At 37.9% G+C, this 14954-nt stretch overlaps 1 protein-coding gene across 5 annotated transcripts in view; it reads right to left on the reverse strand.

Moving 5' to 3' along the window:
- MME (membrane metalloendopeptidase) overlaps positions 1–14954 on the reverse strand; it is a 96479-nt gene that overhangs the window by 4463 nt on the left and 77062 nt on the right. For all 5 annotated transcript variants that reach the window (XM_026497327.4, XM_044383508.3, XM_026497329.4 and 2 more), the window contains exons 18-22: positions 10064–10183; positions 8585–8718; positions 7477–7542; positions 4557–4652; positions 4169–4245 (exon numbers count right to left, since the gene is read on the reverse strand). In XM_026497327.4, the coding sequence (XP_026353112.2) occupies positions 4169–4245; positions 4557–4652; positions 7477–7542; positions 8585–8718; positions 10064–10183 (493 nt within the window). The remainder of the gene's footprint in view (positions 1–4168; positions 4246–4556; positions 4653–7476; positions 7543–8584; positions 8719–10063; positions 10184–14954) is intronic.

The raw sequence follows: 14954 nt of genomic DNA on the forward strand, positions 1-14954 counted from the left end.
AACATGAATTTCATGCTACATGAAAACTGTGCAGTGTTTGTGTTTAGGAGAACAGAAGATAAATGGCTTTTATGGATTATTTCTTAAAGTGATTTACTTGAAATTTTGACTTTATTATATAAAATGTTTCGTTGTACTGTTGTTGTTTAGTCCCTTGGCAAATAATCACTTGTTTTAAAAACATGTAAGGGAGATGAAATTGAACATCAGGTGACCAAGAAGACTACTCCTGCCTGTACTTAACTGGATTTTTTAATTACCGAATGAGCTTTTTGCAGTTAATTGGTCTTCTGACAACCTTCTGTTACTTCTTTTAAATGAATGACTTGGTTACAAGGTTAACTAGCTTCATTCATAAATAAACTATCCAATCTTTATTGTTAACTGTTGCTCATGATTTTGTTAAAGGAAGGTCACATTGATCAGCATGTGTTCCATTACAAATTCACAAAGAAATAAATGCCTGAATAGATTCCCAGATGTATGGTCTGAAGATTAACAAGTGCTATAAGGTTCACCAAAATCCAAACTGACATTTACAAAATATCAGAAACCAATGCTAATATTTAAGGCAAATAGAGGATTTCGTATTTCAGAGAGGATTTAGCATACACATACTAACTCTTGGAATAATAGGGAACAAAATCACCGTATTACCTGAAAATGTCTACATAAAACACTAGAAAGAATATCTTACAAATATTCCTAGAAATTAAGCTGTGGAAAAAAGGTCTTGCTTTATTAGTGGTGTTAGTTCTATAAAGTGCCCTTTTATTCTGACTGGAAGAGAATATCGAGCAATTTAAGCACCTAAATGAGCACCTTTACTATTTGGGTAGCAAATACATTGGTACCACTCTGTCCCTTTGGACTTGCTTTAAAAAAATTATCAGACCCTTATGTATTAGTCTAGAAGTATTACACCTGAATAACTTTAGAGACACATCTGTAGATTATATGGTAAATATTAGCATAACAACCATTCCAAGTGACTGGGGTGGCTAACAGAAACTGAATTTCCAAAAAGAAGTCATTTAAATTGTGAGTTCAATTTCTAGAACATCAAGGGGAAATGTTTTTATTTTAAATACTAAAGTTTTAGGGGCGCCTGGGTGACTGAGTCGGTTAAGCGTCTGCCTTCGGCTTAGGTCATGATCCCAGGACCCGCATTGGGTTCCCTGTTCAGTGGGGAGTCTGCTTCTCCTTCCGAGTCTGCTTCTCCTTCCGCCTCTGCCCCTTCTCCTGCTCATGCGCTCTCTCTCTCTCAAATGAATAACTTTAAAAAAATTTCTCTCTAAATACTAACGTTTTAGAAGTTTATCTAAAGTATGTAAGACTTTAGTTAGGAAGCATAAAACAATTACAGCTCAGACCTAACAAGTGGTTTAATATCAAGTATATGTTGCCTCCTGTCTTAATATTGTGGTATTTAAGCATAAGGTTACAAAATCTCCCTCTATTTCAGAAATGTTTCTACAGAAACCACTATGCACAATTTCTCAATAGCAATTCAATGTCTATTAGTTTTTAAGGTTCTTTAAAAAATATGTTTTACTTTGTACAGCCAGGAAGCAGCCTGTTTCCAAAACTAAATGTAACCTCAACCTTTTGCCAAGGAAATCCCTTTACCTCCAGAGAAAATAATAATTTCCTTGACAAAAGGTTGGCATTCCATTTACCCTTTTTAAAAAACAACACACACTTTTCTTACTATAAATGAAAAACAGTCAAAGAGGCATCTTTTACACCAGAACAAAGAAAGTTACAAATAAAGTTGTGACTAATTTGACGTATTTTATAATAAAATAATATGTATTTTTATAGATAGGAAATTTTACATATTTATAATAAAATTGTTTTCAGTTTAAAACTGAGGGTAGAACACAGTTACATCATTTAATCGGTGATCAGGGACTGACATTCTGAACTATCCAGACATAAGAAGTGAGCAACAGGGGCGCCTGGGTGGCACAGCGGTTAAGCGTCTGCCTTTGGCTCAGGGCGTGATCCCGGCGTTATGGGATCGAGCCCCACATCAGGCTCCTCCGCTGTGAGCCTGCTTCTTCCTCTCCCACTCCCCCTGCTTGTGTTCCCTCTCTCGCTGGCTGTCTCTATCTCTGTCAAATAAATAAACAAAATCTTTAAAAAAAAAAAAAAAGAAAGAAAGAAATGAGCAACAAAAAGCCCTTGACTCTCAGGTAATAAAAACTGTTGCAAAGTCCATATATTTACTCCTGGGGATTCTTATTCTGTTCATACCTTTCTTATCTAAAAATAATCCTACCACTAATTTTCAAACACATACATGTAAGAGACACTTCTTCTATATTAACATTAATCCTCTTAACAACTCTCAGGATAATTTAATCCTAATTTAAAATATCTAGAAACTGAGACACAGAGGTTAAGTAACAGCTTACAAATGGCAAAGCCACGGGTAGAACTCAAGTGTTTCTTACTTCAAAGCTGGCATTCATATTTTTCACCATTCAAGTATAAGGATCTGCTTTCTGAGCTAATCAGAATGAAGGAATGAGATGCCAAAAGGCAGGCAATGTAGTAACAGAAAAGAGAACTAGGGAAGAAACAAACAGGAAAACCCCAATAAAAAGCCAAAATAAAAAGCATCACCATATCCCCATTGGTGGCTCTTTAGTGTAGGAATGAATGGCTCTCTATACTCCAGCTTTTGAGGATTTCACTAAACTATAATAAATACTAAAATGCCAACATAGTCATAACAACAGTCTGTGTCATTAAAAAAAAAAAAAGGCCGGGTTTTGTTCAGGATACCGTGTTAATAAGGCAATACGGTAGAAGATGTATTTTAAACAGAGAAATTTTAATCCAGTGGTTAAGATAAAACTGTTAATACTCAAATTTTAGCTATCAAAAACTTGCAATTTGCAAGCCCCATTCTCTGAGGATATGCCAGGTGTACCAGGTATTACAATAATATTACTTAAATTCATTAGGTTTAAGCCCATATGTGGTAGTTCACGGGGATATGGAGGGAAGAGCTTTGACCAATTAGAATGTTATCATGGTTTATGTGCACTTATCGTAATTGCCCTCTGCTGTCTTCAGAATTAGATTCCTGTATTTTTACTTCCGAAGACTTCAGTAAGGAAAAAAACAACTTCTAAAAATGAAAACAAAAAATTACTTGGATAAACTACAATGGGAACTGATCGAGTGACTTTTGCAGCTTATTATCTAATTTGACTATTCTAGCGAGACTCATTTGACCTGGGATTGCACACTGAATGGGCATATAATAAACAGTTGTTGAGTGAATGAATTTTACAAGAACAGATACGGCAAATACTAAATGATGCTGATTACCATGCTGATACTAGAAGCTGAGTAAACTCTCTAATTCGTAAATGTGCTATTTTATTGTTTCATAATTGAATGTGGTTTTTCCCCAGGAGTGAATGATCCAGGCACTATGTTTCCATCTATTTTAGGAAGGGCTTTTAAAACGCAGCTCACTAATTCTCTTTTGTTCCCAAACTGTTTTCCAAGCACTCTACGAAATTTTAAGTTGTTTTTCAGAGTGTAACATTGAAACGCTGATTAGAATGATTCTCTTTCAATACAATGCTCTCTCAGATTTTCTGATCTCAGAAGGACTTGAGATTTCCTCTAACTCAACCTTCCACTCTACAGAGCATTTTTCTCCAGCATCCTTGATGGGCTGTCTTCTGACCTCTGCTTCGAGGTACTCTCTCCCGGAGCTCTGGAGATAACTATTTTATGTTGGACGGCCTCTAATTAAACCACGTTTCTGTTTTGTTGAATGGCAATCGTTCCTTGGAATGGCTACTCACTAGTGCCAAGCCTAAACTTTTCTTAGCCTCTTAAAAATGTCTTTGTGCTAGCTTTAAATAGGGCCACTATTCTCAGGCCACCTCTTTGCTGGAATCCATCAAGCACTAAGCATAAGTCATGTACATTCCGAGGGCAAGGGCAGTCAAGGCTATGCTCGTGTAAACATGACATTTATCCTGCTGTGTTCTGTTGATCCTATCTGTGACCCTCAAAAGAAAAAAAACAACCACCGGATTTCCAAATTTATAGTCAGAGTTAGAAAAAGCCAATTTCCAAATGTGGAAGTAATGGAGTCAATATTGGAGCGCCTTGGCTGATGTTCAAACCCACGCACCTGAAATTCCCTGGACTGTGAACGTCTGTTTTAATGGAGTTGACAGCATACTCCGGCCTGTAGGTGCCACACCACACCTAGGGTAGGAACAGAAAAAGGGAAACAGTGGGCTTAGGTTCAATCAAAGATTATTTGTACGCGAAAATTAAATGGGAACTCTGCATTTCTCAACCATTTACTCTTCAAATAGTGTTCAGTGATTGGCAGCCAGGAGCATAATTACCATTAACATGAGCTGATAGTCTGTTATAAATAGTGAAAGTCAGCCAAGTCAAATGCTCTGCCACAACCGATTAAAACAAGAAAACGCAGCATGCAATATCTAACCAACTATGAAATTACAACTCAACATGATTTTCGTATCTATCCATCAAGAAAGATACAATACCTGGGCAAAGTTCAAGAAGAATAGTTGTTTGTGATTCAGGTCAAGTCCAGGAAGTAATTTTTCTTCACCGTTCTTTTTAACATAATTTTGATAGGCCTAGGCAGTTGATGAAATAGAAACATGATGTTTATAATTACTACATTTCTGTATAAACCTGTGCAAAAGACCATGTAACCCAGTAATTAACCTCTTATACCAGGATCACCATAATCATCTATTTACGTATGGCAACCTACAACTATTTCATGGATTAGAAAGAAAACCAGATTTATTTACAAATGCTCTGAAAATGTCAATGATCAATAAATGTCAGTTGAATGAATGGATGACTTATATAAATGATAAAAAAAAAACTTATCTAAATGTTGTTCTATAGATAGATGGATAAGTCTTGCCAGTTGGAAGAACGGATTGCCAGGGGAGTCAGTCTGTAATTGCCATATTTAGCTCAGTTACTATGCTTAGCAAAAAAGATTTACACCAGACTTTGAATGATTCACACCAAATATCAAGGGATTCCTTAAGATCTCTTAAAAATTAGTATCCTATGATTCTAAGAATAAAGATGAGCAATTGTTGTGGCACCCCAGAAGACAGGGCAAAATAGACTGAATCTCAGTTACATTAGGAAGAAGGAATTTAGGTTACTTGAATGTCAGAAAATATCCTTAATTCTTAAGGCTCTAGGAATACTATTGAAAAATGTAGTTTTCCTCTGCTAAACATATTTAAGGAATTTACAACAAACTTCCTGAGATGTGTTACTTCCAACTTAATACAAAGGAAAGTGATCAATTCGATAAGCAGAAGATATACTCCATTTCCTCCTCCTTGCCATTAACATAGATTTATTGAGTCTCTACTATGTAAAGATGCTAGGAACATGGGGAAGACTTGAGCATACTCCCTCCTAGGGAGCTCACAATCTAGCAAGGGGACAGGGTAGTAGACGCTATGATTTCATGTATAAAAAAATATTTACACACTTGTAATTTGCTTCATTATAGTAAGTCTATACCTGGTTTAGGTAAAGATCTTCCTGGAAGTGCCATCAACCCAGATTTTGGTTGCCTTTTTACAGCAATGATTTTTAATCTGCCTGCATATTAGAATAACTGTGGGAGTATTAAGAGTGCCAATGCCTTCCACTTCCAGGCAAGATGGAGTGAGAGGGGCTGGATTTACCTTCTTGCTGAAACCACCAAATGATGGACGAAATATATGAAACAATGGTGTGCATGACACTGGACATCAGGCAAAAAAGAGAGTGAGCTCTCTGACATGGTAACCAAATAGGGTAAGCCCTGTAATTGCCCCAGCTTATTGCCTTAAGCATTTCCAGGCTACAACATAAAGAAGAGAAACTCCATTGGAGCCCAAGGGACTGCCTGAGTTGAGGAGAAGGAGCTGAGAGTTCAAGGACACCAAAGACAGGGTCCTAAAGAGGAGAAAGCTATACGGGAGAGGACCTCTAGCGATCAGACGGGCCTCTCAAGATTCACACAGTAGGGTCTTGCCTCAGCAGTGGAGAATAACTTTCCCTAGGCTGAGCACGACCCTAGTGCCACCTAACAAGTTCTAAAAGCAAGGTTCAGAAGGATCAAACCATTTCTGAGGAAGTTAATTGTGCCCAAGTATAAAGCTCAAGAAATTTGTAGGAAAACAAAAATCTCTAGCACCCATAGAGGTAAAATGTACATTGCCTGGCATCTGGTCAAAAGAGTACCAAGCATTCAAGGAAGCAGCACTCTACCAGCCCCCAGGACTCTGCTGGGACTCATTCTTTTGGAAACTTTGCAGGCAGCTTAATCTCCCAAACTTCCTACTTGATCATCTACAGTCACTGCCATGTCAGAGGTGCTCCCAGTCATCTCTCCCCCAGCGCTCTGAAGCCTCCCCTTTCCTGCCCCACCACTGAGGCCCTCCTCCCCCTGCTAACCCGTACACTTCTATGCTGGACAAGTAATCCTACATCCTCATCCGTTGAATAGAATATTCCATCCATCTTCGTCTGGAGAAGCCTGGTGTGTCCTGGGGCACTCGGTCCCCTGCACCTTCTCAAGCAGACGCTGCTCGCTACCCCACATGTGAGTTACCTCAGGGTTGGAAGAAACACTCAAGCTACCCTCACTCCTTGTTGCTTCCAAGACAGTACTCCTCTACTCTTTGGTGAAAATCCCTACCTTTTCCTGGGCACATGGCATCCACTAGACCATCCTTTCATTCTGCTCTAATCATCAAATAACGACTTACTTTATGGAGGGTTCACACTGTGTCTCCAGCACTGAGAATAGTGCCAAACACACAGTGAAGTCCTCGACAAGTGTTTGCTGAATGCAAGAAGGAATGGAAATCTAAGTGAGATTCTAAGGGATGTTCCATCAACATACTGCTCTGGGTGTAACGGTTTGGATGACTACAAGGCCATGTGTTGGAGCTGTATCACGTCAGTCCCTCACTGGGTCACTGTAACTGGACTGGGGTTTATGCTGATTATAGGTTCCAATATTGCCTCACCTGCTGTGAAACTGAGGGTCCCCTTCAGTACATTGATCAATGACCGAAATAATCCTTTTGATGAGGCACCTCTTCTAAAAAAATTATATTTCAGAGCATATTTCTTAGAAAAATGTTGCTTCCACTGTGGAACTTGCATATCTCCTCATTTCTGCTGATGTAACATTCCAGGGTTCCCGGTCTCAGCTTCTCAGAAATCTAGACTATTCGGGTCACTCGTAACCACACTGCCCTTTCTGGTTAGCATACTTACAATCTCCTTTTCCCCCGTGTCTTTTCTACTTTCTATTCATTGTTTACTGCCTACATTATATGTGCCTTTTGCAAAAGGCCTTAAATGAATGATTGAATATGATAAATATACACTCCGACCACTAAAATGGGAAAAAATATTATTACTCACTCTGTATGCTTGGCCAATACCTCCATTATCAGCAATATTTTCTCCCAGTGTATTAATCCCATTGAGCTGTTAAAAAAAAAAAAAAGATGCTTAAAGATGTTTAGCTGTATTTGGATTGTTAAGAAGGCATCAATAATGCACTTAAGATTGGATATATCTATTCTTCAAAAAGTTAAAAACAGAAATATCGGGGCGCCTGGGTGGCACAGCGGTTAAGCGCCTGCCTTCGGCTCAGGGCGTGATCCTGGCATTATGGGATCGAGCCCCACATCAGGCTCTTCCGCTATGAGCCTGCTTCTTCCTCTCCCATTCCCCCTGCTTGTGTTCCCTCTCTCGCTGGCTGTCTCTATCTCTGTCAAATAAATAAATAAATAAAATCTTAAAAAAAAAAAAAAAAGAAATACCATATGATCCAATAATGTCACTGCTGGGTATTTACCCAGGGGAAATGAAAACACTAACTTGAGAAGATATATTTATTTACTGCAGCATTACATTAGCCAAGACATGGAAGCAACCTAAGTGTCTATGGATAGGCGACTGGACGAGGAAGAAGTGAAACATGCACACGCACGCTGGACTATTACACAGCCATAAAAAGGATGAGATCATGCCATTTGAGACAACATGGATGGACCTAGAGGGTATTATGCTAAGTGAAATAAGTCAGACTGAGAAAGACAAATACCATACAGCTCCACTCATAAATGGAATCTAAAAAAAAAAAAAAAGAATAAACAAACGAAAAGCAGAATCAGAACTATAAATATAGAAAACTGATGGTTGCTGGAGGGGAAGGGGCTAGGGGGATGGGCTAAATGGGTGAAGAGGAGGAGGAGATACTGGCCTCCAGGTATGGAAAGTGTAGGTCACAGGAGTAAAAAAGCAGAGCATAAGGAATACAGTCAATGATACAGTAATGGCGATGCAGTGGGACAGATGGGAGCTATACTTGTGAACATATCACAATGTGTTAACTTGTCAAATTAGTAAGTTGGACACCTGAAACTAATGTAACATTATGTATCATCTATACTCAAAATAAAGCAACAACAACAACAGCAAAGATTGAATACATCTAAAACTTTTCAAGAGAATGCTAACATACATGCTGTCCACCTGCTAGGTCCCAGGAGAAGTTTCCATACTGGTACACCATGCATTGGGACTGGTCTTTAAAATTATTTGCCGACTGTTGAGTCCACCAGTCAACAAGGTCTCCATCCTTGTTAAAATTTCTGCCTGTAATATAATGATTTAAGTAAAAGGGGAACTCATTACATCAAGAATTATGATTAAGATATCTTTAATTCAAAAGGCAAGGACTGAAATACCACTGTGTGAGACAAGTGGACAGGTAATGAGAGGAACTGCTCCCCTTTCTCATCCCACGTGGATGAAACGTGGACTGTGAGGGCCTGCTTTGCTGATGGGCCTTCGTATTGATCCAGGCTTTGTATGCACATGGTTCTTGATATCTCAGCCAAGGCCACCAGCTAAGCCGCTACTGAAACCGTGACTTGTTTCTCTTGGATGGTTTTCATATGGACCAAGTCTGTTTAATTTGATATTTTGAGATTGAAAAACACTATTTTTATTCTACATTCATTTCATATCTCAAACCCCTCACAAGACACTGTGGACTCCGAGTTTCCCTCTACTTCAAGCACAAAGAAAGAGTCACCCTTCCTCCTGGAGCTCTCCTGCTAACCCTAAGTACCTCCATCTTCCCTTTTTTTGAACTACAGTGGCATTATTCGCCATGTTTTAACACTTCATTTTATCCTCCTTTTAAATAGTTGCATAGTGAATGAGAAGAGGGCTACAAAGAAAAACTACTTGAATTCACATCCTGATTCCACTAATTCCTAGCTTTGTAACTTTGAGCAAGCCTTTCGTGTGCCTCTGCTTTTTTCCATTAAAAAAAAAAATGGAAGTGGTATTAGTACTCAACCTGTGAAAATTATTACACACTTGAACTGAGTAATAGACACTTGTAACCCAATTTTTGTCATAGCTTCAACTATCACTTCTCTATGTATCTCATGTCTCATGTCTTTACTTCTATGCCTCTCGAATTTCATCGAAACCCTAAATCTATTTTTTCTGTTTGAGGCAGCGTATAAACATTTAAGTGCCCATTATTTGCAAAGTCCTGAACTAGGTAAAGGCTGGAAAAAAAAAAAAAGTTCTTGTCCTTTAGGAGTTGAAAAGTCTTACAGGCACATTACTTTTTGATTTTATATCTGATTTTAAGACATGAAACCTGTCCTCTAGAAGTCCAGATAGATAATATGTAAACAATCATGAAATAAGACCAAACATTATCATTGGTGTTGACAAACACCGCAGTGTTTTCTCAACGTGAACATTTGTGTTATTCTGTCAGAGTGCAAAGCACACATAGCTTATCTCACTACTAGACATTTCTGATCTTTCTAAACAACAATTTAAAAGGAACACTAAAAGTATGATCATTACCAACGATACCCTGATGATTAAATGTGTTCTTGCATTGATCAAGTATAATAACTCTATTCAGGTTTTTTAGGATGTGTCTCAAAGGAAAGTGTCCATTGCACTTTACCATTGTCATCGAAGCCGTGGGTGATTTCATGTCCTATGACCATGCCGATACCCCCGTAGTTCAACGAGTTAGACTGCTGGGCACTGAAGAAGGGGGGCTGCAGAATGCCAGCTGGGAAGACTACAAGGAAAGAAGATGGTTAAAGATGATTTGTGTCATTCTTCTGTGATGGCAGGCCTGGGCTGGGCTCTCTGCCTGCTAAGCTACTTTCCAGTATGTCAGTTTCACTTAATTGTATACAAAAATCTTCTGTGATGAAACAAAGGTAGGTCTTTTATGATCGATGACAAAGAGTTCATCCCAAAGCGGCACCATGATCTATGATTTATAATCACCATTCACTTTACAAACTCTGCTAAGATTGCTTTTGGCTATAAGGAGTGTAGAGCAAGGGGAAATTATCATCTTCATTCAGAAGGACTATTCTCCCCACTGCAAATATTTGGGAAAAACACTTATTTAATAACACAGATACTAAAAAATAACACAAGTATTACTTTTAGTGTCGTCTCTAACATTTTGTCCTTCTACAATAGTGTGTTAAATAAACAGATCCTCAATCGGAGACATTCCCCAACAACATTGCCCTATGTTATTTTCAACAAGGCATCTGTGGCTATTTATGCCCTTATTTTTGGCTGTTGTCTTTCTTTTTCTTGTCATCCTCACCTGCTCCAGCACCTCAAATATCAGTCCTTTGAGAGCAGAGTTTTGTGTGTCTATCGGTACATTTGTTTATTTATTTGTTGAGTCCATTTGTTTTTTTTAATTCATTACCTCCAGCACCTAAAATTAGAATGGGCCCTGGAACATAATAGGTGCTTAGGAAATATGTTGAATAGGTGAATAATCAATGACAAATGAGAGAGCAAATGAACTTACCATGGTGTCCCAGAGACTTCACGACATAAATAAATCACATATTTTTTATGTGTACCCTGACATCTGAGTTAACTTGTCTAGCTTTCTGCATGTAGATGTCTTACAATCTTTAAATTTCATGTGTCAAATATCAAATTCATCATTTTCTCTTCTAAGCCGTCACTCTTTTGACTTTATTTCTGCTAGTGGCATTTAAAGGGTCTCAATCACCCAACATGAACATTTTCTATTTATCTTGGATAACTATTTTTTTATTTTTTAAATATTTATTAATTTATTTGTTCATTTGTTTTTTACAAAGTCTTACACAGTCTACTTAGGAGAAAAACAGGTAATGTACCTTCCTTCCAGGAGCGTTTCTTCTGTTTATCTCCTCCTATCAGTCTTAATTGCCACCATCCTACTTCATATTATCATTCCTGAAGAATTACTTAATTTCCTACATGATTTTTCCACTTCCTGTCTCACCCAACTACAACCTATCCTAAATCTAATCCATTCTGCAGCCAGATTAAAGTGTAACTCTGGTCATTATCCTCCCCCACTAAAAAGCCTTCCAAAGGATGGCTTTCATGCTTTCTAACTAAATACAGCCTCTTCTTCCTGGCCTTGGACTCCGTGGTCCTCTCCTATTTCATCTCCCTCATACCCTCTCCCCCCCTCATAATGCCCATAACTTAGCAATTTCATCTTTCATGTTTTCAAATTCTAGTATCTTCTGAATTATGTTCTGTAGTTAAAAAAAAAAAAAAGAATCTTTAGCATCGACACCTATTGCATGTAAAGCCCTACGCAATCACTATGTGGGATTCCAAAAACAGAAGGGAAGGGCCCTGACCTTAAGAAATCTAAGATCTAGTTCACATAGTAGCTAATGTTGTTTCTTTGTCTTTCGGGTGGGGAGAAGATGGCAGAGCCTTGCATGGATTTCAAAGATAAATATTAGATGTTTACAGAAGAGACTTAAAAAATATGCTGGACAATTTAAGTGTTCTCCAGAACTTAAAAAAAAAATCTGGAAAGGTGCCATAACATCCAAAATGACAAAATAATTAGAAAATAAATACTGCTGTCCTTGGAGAATTTCGATGAAAGTTATACCTCACATGTAGCTGCCTGAGTTATCAACAGTGCCGAGAAATTATTTTTAGCTTAAAGTATTAAAATGATGTGCAGTACTTTATTAACTTAAAGTTAATGCTATCTCCCACACTATGTACTTTGATTAAAATCCGCCCTTCATATAAAATGTTCTTATGAAACGTGCTATCAAGACTAAACATTAACTGTAAAGATCCTGCTGCTTTAATTATATCCTGATATGTCACTCTTCAGGCAAGTGATAAGATTTTTATGGCTCATATTAAATACTAGTGTTCAAGTTCAGCTTTGCAAATTCTGATTTCTCCTTTTACACTGTCAGTTACATCTCAGCGAGGAGGATTTTCCCCATTCGCCTACTGCTGTTACTAGCAGACTTCACAACTGTTGACAACACCCAACTGCTTACTTGTACATTTTTTATGTTCATGATTGTCAACAAGTTAGTTAATTAAATATGTCACTGGTCCATGAAACAAAAAATTATGTTTCTCCCTACCTCCCATGCCCTCGGTTCCCTGGTTCAGTTTTTTAAGGCTGCAAGCAATTCAATTTCAGAATCTTTGATATAAAGTTTGATGACATCAGGTAAAATCAATTTGGGGTGGAAAAAGTGAAATATTATTTTTTATGTTAAATGGAATATCAATATGTTTGGAAACATTTGCTCTTGATTTTCAAGTCTGAAAATAAGATTCCTAAGAATAAGTAAGGTAACTTTAGAAAATTATTTCAAGGTAGTCATACCTTGACATACCATACCTCCAGGTGGTATACACTAAATAATCCACGCAAGGTTTCTGGGGCTCTACGGAGCCAATGTGTGGGGAGTAAGAGACAGTGAATTAAACACTTTCAGTGTGCCTTCCTGTCTGGGAAGTTGATTTTTTTTTTTTAATTGACGTGAAGTGGCAGGGGTGCATAAAACTTAGAATACAGTCCACCTGTGTGAGTTATAACAAAAAAGTGGTGGAAATTGAATTAAAAAGAAGAAATTATTAATATGAATAACTCCCTATATGAGTCCAATCCCATAAGAAATTGTATGTGATCTAATTTAAGGTACTTGTGTGAGGATGGCAGGGTCATTTACAAGACATATGCTATTCTTTTTCTTTTTAAAATTTTATTCATTTAATTTGAGAGAGAGAGAGAGAGAGTGTGTGTTAGCACAAACTGGGGGAGAGGTGGGGAAAGAAGCAGAGTCCCCACCGAGCAGGGAGCCTGATGCAAGACTCGATCCCCAGACTCCAGGATCATGACCCAAGCCAAAGGCAGATGTTTAACCGACTGAGCCACCCAGCTGCCCCAAGCCATATGCTATTCTATGCCAATTCTAATTCTGTAATGCATGATATCAAAATTAAAAGCTGTATATCTATGAATGTAAACAGACAGAGAAACACACACACACACGACCACAAACTCACTTCCATCAAGGAGAACGATGGAGGTCTGGATCTTCAATTATTTTTAGTTAAGACAATCCCCACTTTGAAGATTTAAATGAATTGTCAAAGAGAAAACGTACACATGTCAAAGATTTCTCCTCTCGCATGACACTTTCCCTTCTTCTGAACTGCTGTTATTAGCAGACGAGCATATGAAAAGACATTAACAATTTTTCAGATTTCAAATTTCTATCTGATAAATTTATCTTGAGAGTCTTTAAAGGTCTTTCTTATTAAGAATGCTTATTGTAGCCAATTCTTGATTATTCAGAGGATAACTATTTTGTGAAATGTTAAGCCACTTTTACCTTCTTTTTTCTTTTGCTGGGTGCTTCTTTGGTTTGAGGGTATTAAGTTCAAGTTGAGATCATTCCCCGGTCTTCTCTGTTCAGGGAATCTCTGAGGTGAACCAAATTTGAGCTCGCTCCAGGGATATGGGGTAATTCGGAGCCAAACAAGGTACTGTCTTGACTTAAACTGTGTGAATCTGCCCTAGAGAGGGGCTGAAGGGATGAATATGCCAGGGTGGTCCTACAGACGGTCCTTCTTGTTGGAATGAATCAGCATCAGGTCTGATAGGATCCAGGGTCCTTCCTGAACTGGATTAAAATAAAGCTATATCCCTTAATACAGAACAAAGCCCAGGTTGTCTCACTTTGCCTTGGAATTTCATTAGAAGGTCATTATCCTGTTTAAGTTCAAGTCCAGAATGAACTAGATCTTACACCAATAAAACGACTTGAATATCAAAAAGAAGTCTTCACGTTGGGGCGCTTGGGTGGCTCAGTCGGTTAAGCATCAGACTCTTTGATTTTGGCTCGGGTCATGATCTCGGAGTTGTGAGATAGAGCCCCGTCATGGTGGGTGTGCAGCCTGCTTAAGATTCTCTCTGTCTGCAAATGCCCCCCCATACATGTATGTGAACATGCATGCATGCTCTCTCTCTCTCAAAAAACAAAACAAAACAGAAAAACAAAGTGAAGGCTCTCCAAAGAGAAAGGTGCTTCTAAGAAAGCGTGTGAACAGTTTCTAGGAATACATTGCAAAGAACAGACTGCATGGGTTCTGAGTTGATCATTAAACAAATTCTGGTCTGAGTTTAGGTAATCATTGCACTAGCTGGGAGATGTCTTAGCCTAGACTTTGAGCTAATTGATTTTAACAGGTGCACATGCCTTACTTATTATTTATATGTTAGTTAAAGAAACTTTTCTGATTATTTTATATAATTCATTTTCATGTCATGTACCAAAATAAATTCCAGATGGATTAAAGATTTACTCCAAAAATAAAGACCAAAGAAATACTAGAAGAAAATGTAGATAGTTTCTTACTTTAACTCTTCCTAGGTTTAAAAGCAATGGGGAAAGCTATAATCAAACTTTAAAATAAAATAAGAGTCATAATTTCTTTAAAGTATGTTTTTTAGTGAATGGTAAAAATCTTGCAGGATTTTT

The sequence above is a fragment of the Ursus arctos genome, unplaced genomic scaffold (assembly GCF_023065955.2).
Source record: "Ursus arctos isolate Adak ecotype North America unplaced genomic scaffold, UrsArc2.0 scaffold_20, whole genome shotgun sequence".
NCBI classification, from domain to species: domain Eukaryota; kingdom Metazoa; phylum Chordata; class Mammalia; order Carnivora; family Ursidae; genus Ursus; species Ursus arctos.